The 17396-nt window shown below is 52.9% G+C and overlaps 1 protein-coding gene across 11 annotated transcripts in view; it reads right to left on the minus strand.

Moving 5' to 3' along the window:
- Positions 1–1720: 1720 nt before the first annotated feature.
- ZNF710 (zinc finger protein 710) overlaps positions 1721–17396 on the minus strand; it is a 72564-nt gene continuing 56888 nt past the window's right edge. For 6 of the 11 annotated variants that reach the window (XM_086364554.1, XM_086364558.1, XM_086364555.1 and 3 more), the window contains exons 2-5: positions 12480–13965; positions 8853–9044; positions 8056–8230; positions 1721–2965 (exon numbers count right to left, since the gene is read on the minus strand). In XM_086364554.1, the coding sequence (XP_086220680.1) occupies positions 2796–2965; positions 8056–8230; positions 8853–9044; positions 12480–13937 (1995 nt within the window). In that variant the 5' untranslated portion in view covers positions 13938–13965 and the 3' untranslated portion in view covers positions 1721–2795. Of the gene's footprint in view, positions 2966–7814; positions 8231–8852; positions 9045–12479; positions 13966–14836; positions 15216–16205; positions 16347–17396 lie in introns of those variants that run through there. The other 5 variants (XM_086364561.1, XM_086364563.1, XM_086364564.1 and 2 more) reach the window with 3 other exon arrangements.

A 17396-nucleotide genomic window follows, 5' to 3' on the forward strand; every position in this document is an offset into this window, starting at 1 on the left:
GCCATTCTAGTGGGAAGGACGGTCAGGTGCTCCTCTGGGCCCCCTGGAGAATGAAGTACTCATAGGGGGTTCCTTCCCGGGAAGGGGTGAGAACAGTTCCACCCAGAACCATGGAAAGAAGCACTCGCAGTCACCTCACTAAAGAATATTCATTTATTTATAATTATTGCTAAGTAAACTTCTCTTTGAAACAGGAACATAAAAACACAGTAGGGCTTTGCACGAGTGGAATTTCTAAAACAGTTGGTTCGTATACATGTCAAAATAAGTTAGAATGGAGTTCGTCCAGGAGTTTCCAAGTCACATGAGAGGCCTCAAGAGCCTCTTCTGAACAGGTTGGGGCAGGGCGGGGCAGGGTGAGGACTGGAGCCTTGCTGAGACCGCCGCCCTCGCCCCCCAGCTCAGATTGTGAGTTGTGCTGCTGCTTCCTTCTCTCAGCCTTGCCCAGGTCCAAGGCACGGGGCAGGGGTGGGGGTGGGGGGTTGTTCAAGTATGGAACCTCTCAGAGGGCTGGTGCTGATGGCGGGGCTGGGGGAAGACAGGAGAGCACCAGCCTGGGGGCTGGACCTTGTCCTGTGGGCTTCCAAGACCAAGGCCACCGGGTGGCCGGAAAGAGGAGGAGGAGGAGATATGGGTTTTTGTTTTTGGTACCTGGGGTGGGGGGAGAAGACGTGGTGGAAAGAGGTAGTTTGCAGGGGACAACGCTTCTGCTCAGCAGGAGAAAATGTCATCTACAGTGACGGGGTCACTGCCACCTGAGGGTCGTCATGGCGGGCACCTGGGAGGCTGGGGGCCTCGGGGTCTAAAGAGCCACACTTGGGGTGAGTGAGGACCCCCAGTCCTCCCATTTGCTGCTCAGCATGAACTCTAGTGAAGAAGGAAGGGGCACCTGGCTGCCTGATCCTGAGGCTTCTGTGTCCTCCCCTCCCCCCATCCTGATCTCAGCCACCCTGAGGCCTGGCTTGTGTGTGTGTGTGTGTGTGTGTGTTAGTCACTCAGTTGTGTCCAACTCTTTGCCACCCCATGGACTGTGGCCCGCCGGGCTCCTCTGTGCATGGGGATTCTCCAGGCAAGGATACTGGAGTGGGTTGCCACTGGTCCTTCAGGAAGGACACAGCTCTGGGGGCACCTCCTCCCAGCTGCTCCCTGGGGCCCGTGGCCTCACCTCCTGTGCCTTTGAGGATGGCCCTGCCTGCCCCCACTCCCACCCCATCTCACAGTCCTCAGGGTGCGAGTGGGTGGGAGTCTGGGTGCCCTGGCATTCCTCAGTGTGCTCTTTCACCGTCCCGGGGGCCCTGCAGTCTTTTTCAGCTCCGAGGCAGGAGCTGGGGACAGAGAGGCTGAGAGCGGGCAGGCATGGGAGCTCTGGCCGCTGCTCTGAACGGCATGGAGCGAGTCACTGGCGGGAGGGGCCGGGCAGGGGTGGAGGGCCTGCCAGGCTCTGCCCCTTCCTGCCTCTCGCCCTCGCCTCCTGAGGCTTCCTGCCCACAGCTGCACGCGCCCTCCAGGGCCAGACCAGCAAGTACCCCCTCCATCCCCACCCCGAGTCCCTGGGCTGCTCTTGGTTGGTTGGGGAGCCACAAAGCATGCACAGCACACAAGAAAGCTTCCGCGGGGAAAAAGAAAATGATGTCCATCAGAAAAGAGAATAGGTGACGCAGATTTGGAAAGAAAAAAAAATAAATTACCTTCAAAATACCCCCCTTTGCTCAAAAAAAAAAAGGGTTTTTTTTGTTTTTTTCCTCTATGGTCTTCCTTTTTAAAATATGTTGCTCTTCCTAGGACTCTGGTGACTCTTGGCTGTCCCCATCCTCAAAATGCATACTTATTAGACCTTAAATAAGAAAAAGTCCAGTCCCCCCTCCCCCCCACAAGCCATCCTTGGCCTCCTTGAGGACAGCCCCTCTTGGTCCCCAGTGACCCCCTCCCTGTTCCCCTCACTTGGGGGGCCGCCACCTTTGTTAGCAAGTGCCTCATGCACTGCATGTCCTGGCTTTGTCAGGGGACCCTGGCGTGCTGCCCTGGATAACATTTTGTTGGAATCCACTTTTGGGACACCCATTTCCAACCAAACAGGGCTGTGAGATGGGGGCTTTCTGGGGGCTGGCTGGAGAGGATGGTAGCCAGGGTTGGGGCTGCACCCTGCTTTCCTATGGGCCGCATGCATGCCTGGCTGGCAGAGAGTGTGGAGGGCACCAGGAGGTAGAAGGCAGAGGGCCCTGCCTGGCTGTCTGTGGACTGGGTGGGGAACGGGACTCGGCCTGGGCTTTTCCCAGTCTATGGGCTGATGGGAGTGGGTGACGGTGGGGAGCAGGGCTGACCAACCAGCACAAGAGCTCCACCATCCCTAGAGACAGGAGATGGTCCAGAGGAGAAACACGCCATGGCTCAAGAGATCTCTTCTCCAGTGACAGGGCCCCTGAGGAGCCATGAGGGCAGCCCCCCAACACTGGTTGCCCCCGCTCTGCTGGGCCTGAAGAGACAGAACCACTGCCCTAGTGGCCTGTCCCCAAACAGCCCCCATCCGCATTTTTCCTGCAGCAGCAGGCCCAGGAGATGGGGACCTGGGCTTCCCGGGTCATCCTTCCTTCCCCACCATGCTTGGGGCCTGTGCTGGGTTCACAGCTGAGGCCAGTAGTACAGTCTCCATTTGGTCTCCAAGTCCCTAGTGGTGCAAATGACCAAGTGGGAGGACAGGGCTCAGGACAGTGGGGCAGCAGCTCGTTCCTCAGCTGCAGGGAGGCAGCCGGCACGCCCCACGCCCTCCTCGCCCGTTCCGGGCAGCCGGGCCTGTGCTATAGCACGTTGTAGTAGGCCATCTCTTTCATGGCCTGTTCGGAGAGGACGCTGGCCTCGGCGCTGCCATCCACACCCGCGTAGGCGTAGGCGTTCTCCTCGAAGTCCTCCATTTCCTGCTGGCTGTCGAGCTCAGAGGGGTCTGTGCCCGTCAGCTCCATCATGGGGTCTGCAAGAGAGGGCACAGTCAAGCTTAGCTGCTGCCTGTGAGAATGGCCAGTCACTCCCACACAGGAAGCAGAACTAAAGGAGTGGTTCCTAGTCACGGCTTCCAGAAGACTCAGTGGTTTCCTCTACCGCCCTGCTCTGGGGGGACCTGACTGACTCCCGTGGCTTTTCAAATGTGTGCCGAGTGAGTTCAGGACTGGATTTGAACTCTGGGGGGGTCTCTTGCACCTCCTGAGTCATGAAAGTGAAAGTCGCTGTTTTCTCCGACTCTGCCACCCCATGGACTAGCCCGCCAGGCTTCTCTGTCCATGGAATTCTCCAGGCAAGAATACTGGAGTGGGTAGCCGTTCCCTTCTCCAGGGGATCTTCCCAACTGAGGGATCGAACCCACGTCTTCCGCTTTGCAGGTGGATTCTTTGCCATCTGAGCCACCAGGGAAGACCCCTAAGTCACTAAGCCCTTATTTATTCTTTGCAACATGACTAATTAATCCCCTTTCCCATATGAAAGATTCCTGTGCTGTATCATGTTGGCCACACCACTTATTTGGCACCTACTGTATGCCAGGCACGTGACATGTATCATCTCCTGAATGCTCACAGCGACCCCATTTAGGAGAGCAAAAGCAAGTTCAGAGAGGTTTATCAACTTGCTCAGGGGCACCCAGCAAGTGCTATTGTTTTGATCTACTTGTGACTATCTCAAAGGGCTGTTTCCTCTGGTGCCAACTGTATCCTCTGGCCCTGCTCTCCAAGGCCAAACACTCAAGGTAGGTAAACAAAGATGATGAGATAAAAACTCTTTTAAAAGGCCTCCAGTCATTTTATCAAATTGAAATCTTTTATAAAGCTCTTACTGTTGGAACAAAGCCAGATAGAAAACTCCACAGAGGTGGAGGCCTGGGTGGGGCTGCCTTCTGATGAGTTTTGGAGGGAGGGAGGCCCAGAGGACACAGGGAGGCTTGCTGGCAGGGACTGTGGCTGAGTCCCAGTGTGCATTGTGCCCCGTCTATCTAGGAGATGCGATGTATTTGGGAGGAAACAGAACCCAGCCCAGGGGTAGCCTTGATGAGTCTAAGGCATGGTTTTTCAACCTTGGCATCATTAACACCTTGGGCCATGAGTCTTTGTTTTGGGGGACTGGCCTGTGCATTGTAGGATGTTTCACAGCATCTGTGGCCTCTGCCAGCTAGATAGCAATAACATCACCCAAGCTGTGATACCCAACTGTCTCTTGTGTATTAGTTGCTCAGTCGTGTCTGACTCTGCAACCCCAGGGACTGCAGCCCGTCAGGCTCCTCTGTCCATAGGATTCTCCAGGCAAGAATACTGGAGTAAGTTGCCATTTCCTCCTCTAGGCAATCTTCCTGACCCAGGGATCAAACCGGAGTCTCCTGCATTGCAGGTAGATTCTTACCGTCTGAGCCACCAGGGAATCCCCAAATGTCTCTTAGACATGGTCAAATAAATGTCCCCCATTGAGAATCACTGATTGAATGGCAATCCCACTCCTTGCCAATGAGTGGCTCAGGATGAGGAATGGGACCCAATTCTGGCCAATGAATCATGAGGAAAGGCCTACTAGTGAGTTCTGAGAATATTCTCATTGGTTTCATAGAGCAAAGGACAGCAGGCTCTTGCTCTTCCAACGGAGGTGAACAGGGAAGCATGTTGCCCTAAAGGCTACTGGCAGCTATTTTGTGACCATGAGGAAAATCACAGCCAATGCTGTGGAGAGAGGGAGTCTCACCCTGTCATTGCTGAGGGGCTGGATCAGTCAACTTTGCAGATAACCTGGACTGCAAATCATTTCTTCATTTATTTCCTTATTGTTTAAGCTGGTCTGATTGGGGTGTCTGTTGTGTCCATGGCATATGACACACTGAGTCTTCTGACTATAAAACAAGGTCAACTGCACCACGTCTTACAGACCCTAGGCTGTTTCTTCCTCAAATCCTAGTGGCACACTTTAATCAGCTATCATATAGCTGATTAAAAATAAGCTACATAAAGGCTGAAGAATTGATGCTTTCAAATTGTCGTGCTGGAGAAGACTCCTGAGAGTCCCTTGGACTGCAAGGAAATGAAACCAGTCAATCCTAAAGGAAATCAACCCTGAATATTCATTGGAAGGACTGGTGCTAAAGCTGAAGCTCTGATACTTTGGCCACTTGATGTGAAGAGCCATGATGCTGGGGAAGATTGAAGGTAGGAGAAGACGGGGACGGAGGATGAGATGGAAAGATAGCATCATCGACTCAGGGGACATGAATTTGAGCAAACTCCAGGAGATGGTGGAGGACAGGGAAGCCTGGTATGTTGCAGTCCATGGGGTCGCAAAGAGTTGGACACAACTTGGCAACTCAACAACAACAACAACAAAATAAAGCCAGGAAAAAGTTCTACCTTCGAGTCACTTGTTACCCTCCCAACTTTTTTTATTAACTCTATTTGGCAGTTCCAGTTGGCCCCAGGGAACAATTTGTACCATTTATTTATTTATTTATTTTGCAAAAACATTAATCTACCTCTTGAATTACAGTCCTATAGTTTATTGGATAGCTCTATCTAGAATGTATGCTGCCTTCCTCCTGCACAAGATCAAGCCTGAGCTTCTCAGACCAAGGTTATATATGAGTGACTTGGGCCCCAGCCAATCCCTGCTTTACTGTCTGTTATCTGGTACAATCAGGAAGAAAGCCATTGTAGGCATCCTTGGTTGCTGACCTCAGATAGAAAGAGCTTATGCCTTAGCCACACCCTGGAAGAGAGGTTTGTAGGGACAGCTGCTTTCAAAGGACCAGTCCTGCTCTGTCCCTCCTGCTGGGTTTGCTTCCTAGCAGATGCACTAGAGTACTGGCTCTCAGACTCTACTCTGCATAGAATTAACTAAGGGGCTTAAAAAAGAAAAAAAAAAATTCGGATCCTGGGCCACACGCCAGATCAATTACATTTGAATCTCTGTGGTTGAGACTCAGGCATCAGCACTTTAAAACTTCTCTAAGTGATTTCAATGTGTAGCCAAGTTTAAGAACGGCTCTCTAGAGCTTAGAATCAGAGGTTCCCAATTTGAGTTTCTTGACCGGTAGCTTCCCTTTGACTTAGGAACTTGGAAATGCAAATGGTCTGACCCCACTCCAGACCTACAGAATGAGAAGCTCTGGGGGGTGGGATTCAGCACTTTAACAAGCCTCCAGTGATTCTCATGCTCCCTGGCTCAAATTTGAAAACCATCACTTCATTCAATGCCTCTCAAGTTTTCCAGTGCAAACAAATCACCGAGGGATCTATCCGAAATGCAGATCCTGATTCAGCAGGTCTGGGGTGGAGGTGAGTCTGCAGTTCTAGCAAGATCCCAGGTGATGCCAACACTGCTGGCCCCAGAACCACATGCTAAGGAAGAAGGTGCAACAGAGCATCTATATGCAGTCAACAGCATTCCATCCTCACTCAGGGAGAATGGAAAACTGAGGACACTTGTTTCTACCAGAAAACCCCAGGCCACTCACTGTTCCAAAGCTAAAGCAGGGTTATTTCCATCATGCCCCAGCATCTGATTGGCTCCTCGTGAGTAACCTCACATGGCAAGTCAACCCACCCAGTGATTGTCAACACACATTCCTAGCTGTGCATCTTGGAAGAAACTCCAGAAAAGTCAAATAGCTCCAGACTATACAAGGAACCTTCTGCAAGTGTGGCTGTCTACTCCTTCCTGTAGAATCTCTAGTGTCTCCTCCCCATGAGGCCAAAAAGAAGAAGGTGCTTCCACTACTGACCAGTGTTGAGGGGAGAGGTCATCACTAACACGTGGGGATGTTATAACAAACAGCCAATGAACCCTCCGCCAACTGCAGAGGTGAGCAAAAGTCTCCTGAGTATGTGGGCTGCATTCCGTCCGCCAGGCACTAGGAAGAGTGTGACTGACTGTATTACCCTTTTTGCCTTGGCCACTGGGAAGCTCAGGGCTCCCTTTTGCATGCCCACAGAACCTCCCACTTGTACTTGGGCTTGTGACCTCACCTGGCTCTCCCTTATCTTTCAGTTGGCATTTTCCCTTTTGTTACTTTCCTTCCCATCCATTTTTAAACTCATTATAAACTGGGGGATTTTTGCAGAAACTAATGCCTTTGACCAGTTATTTTTACTTTGGCCAGTCAAATATTAATTCCGTTATTTCACTAACACTTTGCAGATTATTACATTCAATAGTTATACCTGACACACCTATAAAGTCTTCTCCAGCACTATGAGTTTCATTTTCATTTTGAATATCCCAAACACTAAGGTTTTCTTTTGTCTTTTTGTTGGTCTAATACATTCTGAATCAGAACTATATTCTGAAGAACTATCATCTTCTGAGACACTATTATTTATGTTGCTTAGACAATCAGAGGAAGTAACTGCATAAAATTCACCGAAAAATTCTTGTTTTACTCAAAATTTTATAATGCATCATTTTTGAAATTTTATGGTAATAAACTTGCGTTTATAACATACACAAGGTTGGAACAAAAATCTAACAGAGCAAAATGTGAATTATAACAATCGTAAATTGTATAATGAACCCTTGATCAGTTTTAAGCTCTAATAACTTTGCATGGTGACGTTAATTGTATCACTCTCTAAAAACATATTGATATGTCTCCAGACAAAAACGTCTGGGTAATAAAAGACATATTAACACATCTCCGGTCAAATAATGTGTTAAAAATGCCCTGTCTCAGTGATGATCTTGCATGAGTTCCCTAACTTCTCTATCCTTCAGTGCCTGCATCTGTACAATGGTGATAATAACAGAGCCAACCTCGAAGTGAGGGTCACATGAGTTAATAAAGGCTTGGCACACAGCACTCAACAAATATTCTTTTTATTATTGTTTATGTGAGCCCACGTAAGTCCTTTGGAGAATACATAAACGTCCCATCGTTATCACGCTGATGGCCCTCCGGGGAGCCCTCTCTCCAGACCTGAGCCCACCCCAGTGAGGTCTCAGGCCTGGCCAGCCTCCCCACTCCCCTCACTGGACAGGAGGCTCCTGAGTGCGCCATGACAGGACCATTCCTGCTCCGTCCTCGGCGTGTGGCCCACCCACCTTGGCTGTCCAGGCCGATGTCCATGACGCCGTGCTTGACCTTCATGTGCCGGCTCAGGTTGCCCTTGAGGTTGAACTTGCTGGAGCAGTAGGGGCACTTGAAGGGTTTGCTACCCGCGTGAAGGTGCATGTGGCCCAGCAGGTTGTACATGCGGTTGAAGGACTTCCCGCACACCTGGAACACACCCCGCCCCAGCCCGGCCTTGTCAGCCTGGGGGCCTGTCCTCCCCCGCCCCTAGCCGCTCCCACCTCCATGGCTGGGCCTGAATCGCATCCCCTTTGTCCCTTCCTATGTGACTGCAGAGGCCGAGGACTGGGCCCCTCCTTGCAGGTCACCGTTCCTGCGGGTCTGCCCCACACTCCCCGAGCCGAGGCTGAGACCCAGGCTGGGAGCTCCAGCAGCACTGAGTCTCTGGCCTGGGCTCCTTCCCTGAGGCTGCACCGTGACCTTCACCCCCGCCCCCAACTCTCCAAAATCAACTTCGGGGAATTCCCTGGCGGTCCAGTGGTTAAGATTCTGCACTTTCACTGCCAAGGGCCTGCGTTCCATCTCTGGCTGGGGAACTAAGATCCCACAAGCCTCAGTGCAGCCAAAGAAAAGCAGCCAATTCAGTAGCTTGTAGGACCTCAACCCTCACCACCTACCCCCCACCCCCCCAGAGCCCAGCAGTTTCAGCCAACGGGGGTTGGGTGGGGGGAGCGGCCCCCCCCTTGCCCAGCCTGGGTCCCGCCTCCTGTGATCACACGCCGGGGCCACTTGTGAGCAAGTCCTGCCCTGGGGCCCGAGGGTCCGGTACCTTGCATTTGAACGGCTTCACGGGCGAGTGGACGATCATGTGGGTCTTGAGGGTCTGCTTCTGCACGAAGGTCTTGAAACAGATGTGACACTGGTAGGGCCGGACGCTGGTGTGGATCAGCATGTGCCGCTTCATGTTAGCCTGCAGGGTGAACTCTCGGCCACACACCTCGCACTTGAACTCCTTCACGCCCTGTGGGGAGGGGGGGGGGCGGGCGGGAGCTGTGGTCAGGACCGCACGATGGACACAGGTTCTGGGAGTGTGTTCGTGCGGCCCTGACCATCAGGGCTTCTGGGAAATGACTTTCTGTGGTTTGCTGTTTCTTAGTCTCTCAGACGTGTCTGACTCTGTGACCCCATGGTCCCATTGTCTATCTCTCGGCAGACAGACCGTGTCTCCTGTGTGGGCCGGCTTGACACAGTGAAGATGACGTGTGTGACCACCAGGGGGCCCTGCCCTTGGGGAGCTGACTTCGTGCATGGTGTGTGCACTGCATACACTGAGGCTGATCACAGGAATGTTTTCAGTTTTATCAGCCTTTGATTTTTGCTTTCCCCTTTTCTTCATAGTATTATTTATTTATTTATTTTAACACTTTGTGGACTTGTGGGGATTTTAAAGTCTACAAAGATAGAGGAGAAAGATGGCAAGTACACAGCACGTGTACTTATCGCTCTCTATTCTCATCACCCAAGCCCCCTGCAGGCATAAATAGTCAATCATCTGGTTTTATGGCCAAGGCCAGATTTAGCTTCAGAATCCTTCTTAACATTACAGTCTAGGTAGCTACACCAATTGAATGGAGGAGCCCAAGGGGACTTCCCTGGTAGTCCAGTGGCTAAGACTCAACGCTCCCAATGCAGGGGACCCTGGTTCGATCCCTGGCCATGGAACTAGATCTTATATGCCATAACTAAGACCCAGTGCAGCCAAATAAATTTTTAAAAATATATTAAAAAAAAAAAAGTTCCCAGGGCTGGGACAGGCTGGATTCTCGGCTTGGCAGGATATTCTCCCCTACTCACTGCAATGTCCACTGTGAGAGACAAGGACACGAGTTCAACCTGGAGCCTCTCTAAGGCCACAGCTATGGACAGTGGTAGCTCTATGCACATGCGTGCTCTGCTGGTCAGTCATGTCCGACTCTTTGCGACCCCATGTACTGTAGCCCGCCAGGCTCCTCTGTCCATAGGACTTTCCAGGCAAGAATACTGGAGCGGGTTGCCATGCCCTCCTCCAGGGGATCTTCCTGACCCAGGGATCAAATCGGAGTTTCTTATGTCTCCTGCATTGTAGGTGGGTTCTTTACCACTAGCGCCACCTGGGAAGCCCCAGCTCCATGCACATTCAGCTTCAGTGTGAAGCTGGTTGGCTTTGGGTGGAAACCACAGCGCAGGCCAAGTGCCAGAGTGGGATGGTGGGACCCGAGAAGCCTCATTCAGCCTGTCTGGATGTAAAGGCCCCTCAAAGGAGGTGACGCTGGCTGAAAGTCAGGGTGGTTAGCAGCCTCCAGGGAGGCAGGAAGGCAGGGGAGAACTGGTCAAGGTGATGTCTAGAGACACGGCAGACAAGACAGTGTTGCTCTGCCATCTGTCTCCACAGGCCACTTTGCCTCATTTCAGAGTATTTGGAACCAATTGTACTTCTCCATAACAAATATTTTCCCTTACATTCATTCCCTTTTTAAAGCTTTTTTTTTTTTAATATTTATTTGGCTGTATCGGGTCCATGTTGTAGCACATGGGCTCCAGAGCACACAGGCTCAAAAGTTGTGGCCTGTGGGCTTAGTTGCCCTTTGGCATGTGGGATCTTAGTTCCCCGACCAGGGATCAAACCTGCATCCCTGCATTGGAAAGTGGATTCTTAACCACTGGACCACCAGGGAAGTCCCTCATTCCCTTCTACAATGAAATATATTTAGTATTTGCTTAAAAGAGAGTCAATGGCACCCCACTCCAGTACTCTTGACTGGAAAATCCCATGGATGGAGGAGCCTGGTAGGCTGTAGTTCATGGGGTTGCTAAGAGTCGGACACGACTGAGTAACTTCACTTTCACTTTTCACTTTCATGCATTGGAGAAGGAAATGGCAACCCACTCCAGTGTTCTTGCCTGGAGAATCCCAGGGACGGGGGAGCCTGGTGGGCTGCCGTCTATGGGATCACACAGAGTCGGACACGACTGAAGTGACTTAGCAGTAGCAGTAGCAGTAAAAGAGAGTCACACACTTTTGATAGACTCTCGTAATTATGAGAGGCAAGGGGAGCCCTTTGTGTTCTTGAGCATCTCATCTACTTCCCTACGGCATCCTGGCCTGTCTCTGGCCGGGTCCTCCCAGCTGTGAGATGGAAAATCAGCGATTCTCAAACTATGCTCCTTGGGTCCTGCAGGGATTCTTCAAACACTTCAGTTCAAATGTTTTAAAATGAATAAAGTTTTACTATTTAAAAAACTAATTTCAGAGCACCTGAGACACTGGGGCTGAAGCCCCTGCAGAGCTCCAGGCTTGCGGCCCAGCAAGTCCCCCCAAAGCGTTTGCTGTTGACCTAAGGGGACCCAGCAGGGTGGCAGATGTGTCCCCTCTGCTCACCTGCATCTGAATTGCAGATGTCAGGATTAGGGAGGAGAAACCACATTCAGAAACATGTCTTTGGTTGTTAAATTAAAAAAACGGTTCATATCTTAAAAAAAAAAAAAAATCCCCCAAACCACACACACAAAAACCAAAATCCAAATAAACAAAAACTAGTTTCAGTTACATCTTTTTCCTAACACTCATCAAAATAAAGCAGAGACATCACTTTGCTGACAAAGGTCCATCTAGTCAAAGCTATGATTTTTCCAGTGGTCATGTACAGTCCCTTAGACAGCAAGGAGATCAAACTAGTCAATACTAAAAGAAATTAACCCTGAATATTCATTGGAAGGACTGATGCTGAAGCTGAAGCTCCAGTGCTTTGGCCATCTGATGCAAAAAGCCAACTCACTGGAAAAGACCCTGATGATGGGAAACATTGATGGCAAGAAAAGGGGGTGACAGAGGATAAGATGACTGGATGGCATCATTGACTCCATGGGCATGAATCTGAGCAAACTCTGGGAGATGGGGAAGGACAGGGAAGCCTGGCATGCTGCAGTCCATGGGGTGCAAGGAGTTGGACACAACTGAGCAACTGAACATCAAAATAAATATAATGATAAAAATAAGAAACATTTGGGAATTCCCTGGTGGTCTGCTGGTTAAGAATCTGCCTGCAATACAGGAGATGCAGGAGACAGGAGTTTAATCCTTGGGTAGGAAGATCCCCTGGAGGAAGAAACTGCAACCCACTCCAGTATTCTTACCTGGAAAATCCCATGGACAGGGGAGCCTGGAGAGCTACAGTCCATGGGGGTTGCAGAGTTGAACACGACTCAAGTGACTGAGCACACAAATATTAAAAAAAGAAAGAAAGAAACGTTCACCACCTAAGTGGTCTCATCCAGCACTATGGGAAGCCCTGGATGAAAGCTTGGCAGGAGGAGAAAGCAGAGACTCAGAAGGCCGGCCGGGGGGAGGTGTGTGCCTGGCGGGGAGGTTCCAGGGGCCAGGTCTGGCCAGGGTGCGGCTGGCACACGGCGCCCTTACCTTATGGGTGAGCGAATGCTGCTTGAGGTGGTGGATCTGGCTGAATTCCATGCCGCACTCGGTGCACACGAAGGGCCGCACGTTCTGGTGCTTGAGCATGTGATTCTGCAGCTGGCTGCGGTAGTGGAAGGACTTGTCGCACTCCAGGCACTGGTAGAGGGTGGGGCCCTGGTGGGAGGCCAGGTGGCGCTTCAGCTGCGTCAGCGTGGAGAAGTCCAGGCCGCACTCGACGCACACATGGCAGCGGCCGCTCTCGTGCTTCACCTCGTGGGCCTTGAGCTCGCTGGGGTAGGCGAAGCCGCGGCCGCAGAAGTGGCAGCTGTAGGGCTTGACCTCCGAGTGCAGCAGCATGTGGCGCTTGAGGTGGCTGGTCTGCGTGAAGGCCTTCTGGCACACCTGGCACTTGTGTGGCCGGGTGCCCTGGTGCGTCAGCAGATGCGTCTGCAGGTGGCTGGGCTGCTTGAAGAGCTTGCTGCAGTGCGGGCAGGAATGCGGCTTGATGCCGTTGTGGCCCAGGATGTGCGTCACCAGGTTGTACTTGGACGTGTAGGACTTCTCGCACATGCGACACTGCCAGCGCTTCTGCCGGTCGCCGGCCTCCACCAGGTACGAGTCGTCGATCTGCACGTTGATGTCCAGCCGGTCCAGCTGGGCCTTCTTGTGGCGCTCCACCGTCGAGCCGGCTGCGTCCGCTTCGAACTCGCCCACCTCCTGCCACACGAAGCCCTGCTCTGGCTTCACGGGCTCTGGGGACTCCATGGTGGGGGGCTCGGGGTCGCTCAGCGGGGGCAGGTGCGGCGGCTCGAAGCCGCACTCCACGGGCAGGGCCTCCGGCCTGGGTAGCGCCATGCTGGGCTCGGCGAAGGCGTCCCGGGCCGGGTCGGGGAAGTGGGGGTCGAAGGGGGCTACGTCCAGCTCCGGCCGCGGGGCGCGGGGAAGGTGTCGCAGCGTCCGGGGCTTGCGGCTGAAGACGCTGAGGTCGATCATCTTGACCGCGCTGCTCTGCACCAGGGCCTCGCAGCCGCCGCCAGCCGCCTCGGCTGGGGCCTCTGCTGGGCCGGCATCCTTGTCGTCGCCGCCGGGCACTGACACCTCGTAGACCTCCTCCTCCTCCTCCACCTTCTCAAACTTGACCTTGGGCACCAGGCGCACAGGCGGCCGCGTCTTCCGCCGGGTGTGCTTCTCGAAGGCCGCCTCCACCTCCAGCACCTCCTCCTCGGCCGGCTCCTCCAGGGCCCGCCCGTGGCAGGCCAGCTGGTAGACGTCGGGGCCCGGGGGCCGGGGCTCCCCTATGGCTGCCCCGGACAGCTCCGGCCCCAGGTCCGGGTAGAAGGCTTCGGCGCTTATGGTGGCTCCAAAGAGCTCATTTTCCGAGACCAGGCCCAGCACGGCGGCCTGAGCCAAAGACAGCACCACCACGGCATCAGTCTGTGTCCCTGAGTCCATGAAGCCCTCCATCCCGTGGCGGCTGGCTAGGAGGGCATCGCTGCGGGAAGAGAAGGGAACATGAGCACCGCCAGCTCAAGGCTGCCAGACCGACGACAGACAGACACAGCTCAGCGAGGGCTCGCCCAAATCTGGGTGTGTCTGTCCCCGACGTCTTTCTATTCCTGTCTTGGGAACAGGGCACAGGGTAATTACGGGGAGCCATGACACCCTCTGTGTATCTGATCTTTGTTTGCCACAACCTCCATCTGCCTGTGGGGGTCCTGGTTAAGCCCTGCCCCCTTGCTGGCCTCAGTCTTCCCATCTGTGAAATAGGGAGGCTGGGTTTCCCCAGTGGTACAGGAGTTCCCAAAAGAATGGGATCCAAAATGGCAAACAGTAAAGATTCTGCTCTTTTAAAAACTGATGTTAAAAAAACCCATCTTTACTCAAATGAAATATATACCTTGTTCCCACACAATGGCTTTGTGTCTAAGGTATAATTTTACACTGACCTTGAGACTGTACAACTGTCACCATTTGCTTGGCCATGTGAATGTGGTGTTTTGGGTTTTTAAATATATTGGGCAAGAACAAGGCAACACACAAAAATAAATTAGGTGCCGAGGCCAAGCTCAGACAGCAGTTACCACCTGTCAGCCCTGATGCTAAATGACTGTGCCTTGCACAACAGGTCATTGCTCTTGATTAGCTAAATGTTGCACATTTAATGACCTACGTTTACACTGATTAAAATATAGCTTGTGTCTGATATGTACCCTGGAATTTCATAAAAGATCTGACTTGAAAGGAGTCTGTGATGGCTAACAAGCTGGAGAAAACTGGCTGAAGTGAATGCTAAAACTAGCTCCCAGCTTCACAGCCACGTTCTGTGATCCAACAGGTGTTTCTACAAAAGCCACTAAGCCCACCTGTCCGGGTCCAAAGCCGGGGCATCAGCTTCCTGCCTTCCTAGGGGATCTGCCACACCGGTGCCCTCTGCGTAGCCTGGCCTTTGCACAGAGTTCTCCCACCGGGGTGCCCTTTCCCCAACCCCACTGAGCTCCTGGCTCCTCCCACCAGCTCCCCAGGCTTCCCTGAAATTCCCCCAGTTCCCGGTGCTTCTCAGCTCTCCAGCTCTCCCTGATGTGGGAGGGCCTCCTCCCTGGCCTGGGGTCCTCATCAGATTGCACCCTGCCCCCCTGCTCGGTGTCTAGCACAGCACAACAGAGGCGCTCCATAAGGAAGGGGAAAGACAGGACTGTGGTGGCTCCTGCCTGAGGCTTCCTCCGGGGCCAGGGTCAGGTGCATGGCGGCGGCCCTTCCTCAGGAAGCAGGCTCCCGGCCGGTGTCTCCCTCCCCCTAGTAGGCCAGAGGAGCTTCCCCTTCCTGAAGCCAGCTAAAAATAAAATACCCCAGAGAGGAATTTTAGCCTCCTTGAAATGGACACTAAAGAGTAAACTATTAAGCTTAAAGCAGGGCTCTTGTGGAAAGGGTTGGACGGAAGGAAAACCTCTGGAACAGGCTGGGGGTTGTGAGGAGGGGGTGGCTAGCCCTGATGGAGAGAGCTCACCCTCCCACCCTGAGTTGGAAAGAACACTCAGCTGGGAGTCAGGCAGCCTGGCCTCAAGTCCCAGCTCTGTCACATACAAGTGACTAAGCTAAGTCACTTCTGCATCTCAGTTTCCCCATCCAAGAATGGGGGAGGGGGACTTCCCTGGGGGGGCCCAGTGGTTAAGACTCTGCATTCCCAATGCAGGGGGGAACCCAATGCAGGGTTCTATCCCTAGTTGGGGAACTATAAGACCGCCCCCCCTATGCTGCATGGCATGGCCTAAATAAATAAATAAATAAATAAAATTAACTGGACCGCCAGGGAAGTCCTCAAAGAAGCAGACTTTCTGGATGAAAACCACAGACCTGAGAGATTTCTCCATTCTGGGGTCCCAAATTCATCAAAGGTTTGGGTGATTCTATGTCAGCCTCTAGAGACTAAGAACTCATTTGATCAGTGCAGCAAATAATTTGCTAAATCCTTGGTCTGGGTTGGGCCCTGTGCTTGGAGATGAAAGGCAATGAGGTCCCCCGTGGTGTCCACAGGAGACTGCTGCGCCCACTGCAACCCCCCTGCCTCCCTGTGCAGGGAGCCTCACTGCCTCGGAGGACAGCGGCCCATCTGACCCAGCGTCCAGCAGCGCCCAGCGGCAGCCCTCGTGTCAGCTGTGGGCTTGAGAAAACAAGCAGCTCAGCACTTTTTCCAGACTTCCCCAAAGGCAGGGCCAGCAGAGGGGAGGGACTGACCCTCAGCGGCGGAGCCTGTGCTGGGACTTGGCCTGGATTCTGAATTCAGATCTGGACTTTGCCCGTTTCTGGTTCAGGCTCATCCTGTCATGCCCTGAGCCTCAGTTTCCTCATCTCTGCTGAGAGGGAGGTGATGCCTGAGTCCTGGGGTGCTGAGGACATGAGATGAGTATGTCGGCAGAGATGTCAGTCCCTCCCCTGTGCTTTTCTCCCCTCCAATCCCACCTACTTTATTTTTAATTGGAGGATAACTGTCTTACAATGTTGTGTTGGTTTCTGCCATACAACAACACAGATCAGCCTTAAGTATACAGATGTCTCCTCCCTCCCACCTCCCCACCCCACCCCACCCCTCTAGGTTGTCACAGAGCCCCAGGGTTGAGCTCCCTGCATCATACAGCAAATTCCCACTATTTACCTGTTTTACCCATGGGGATGTATATGTTTCCAGGCTCCTCTCTCCAATCATCCCACCCTCTCCTTCTACAAGTCTGTTCTCTATGTCTGTGTCTCTATTGCTGCCCTACAAATAGGTGGATCAGCGCTATTTTTCTAGATTCCACATCTCCTGTGCTTTCCTCCAGGCCCCAGTCCCTGGCAGCACCCCTCTTCTAGCACCTGAAGGGAATGGGAGCAAAGAAACCCATAACACATCACTCTATCGGCAGATGAGGGCTTCTCAGGCGGTGCAAGTGGTAAATAACCCGCCTGCCAATGCAGGAGACGCGGGTTCGATCCCTGGGTCAGGAAGATCCCTTGGAAGGGGAAATGACAACTCACTCCATATTCTTGCCTGGAAAATCCATGGATAGAGAAGACCGGGGGGCTACAGTCCATGGGCTCGCAGAGTCGGACATGATTGAGCACACACACAGACATTGGCAGATGAGCGCCTGCCCATGGAAGCACATGTCTGGGGCAGCTCCCCACAGGGAGGGTGGTCGTGTAACATTCCAGCCCTGTTAGGAGGACCTTCTAAGAGCAGAAGGGCCACTCCCAAGGCTCATACCAGGAACCCAGGTGCAAGCTGAACCTGCCCCCGGCCACCATGCATCCCCCTCCCACGGGGACAGGCTGGTGGTTTACTTTGGGGCTGAGGACTACAGCCTGTGCCTGAGTGTAGACGGGGACCTGCCCACAGCCCTTGCTCTCGAGGGGTTTATGCCCAAGTGTGGGGACACACAGCTGCCA

Source organism: Bos grunniens, chromosome 21 (assembly GCF_055505025.1).
Source record: "Bos grunniens cultivar Pamir isolate PY7600 chromosome 21, Bosgru_T2T1.0, whole genome shotgun sequence".
NCBI lineage: Eukaryota > Metazoa > Chordata > Mammalia > Artiodactyla > Bovidae > Bos > Bos grunniens.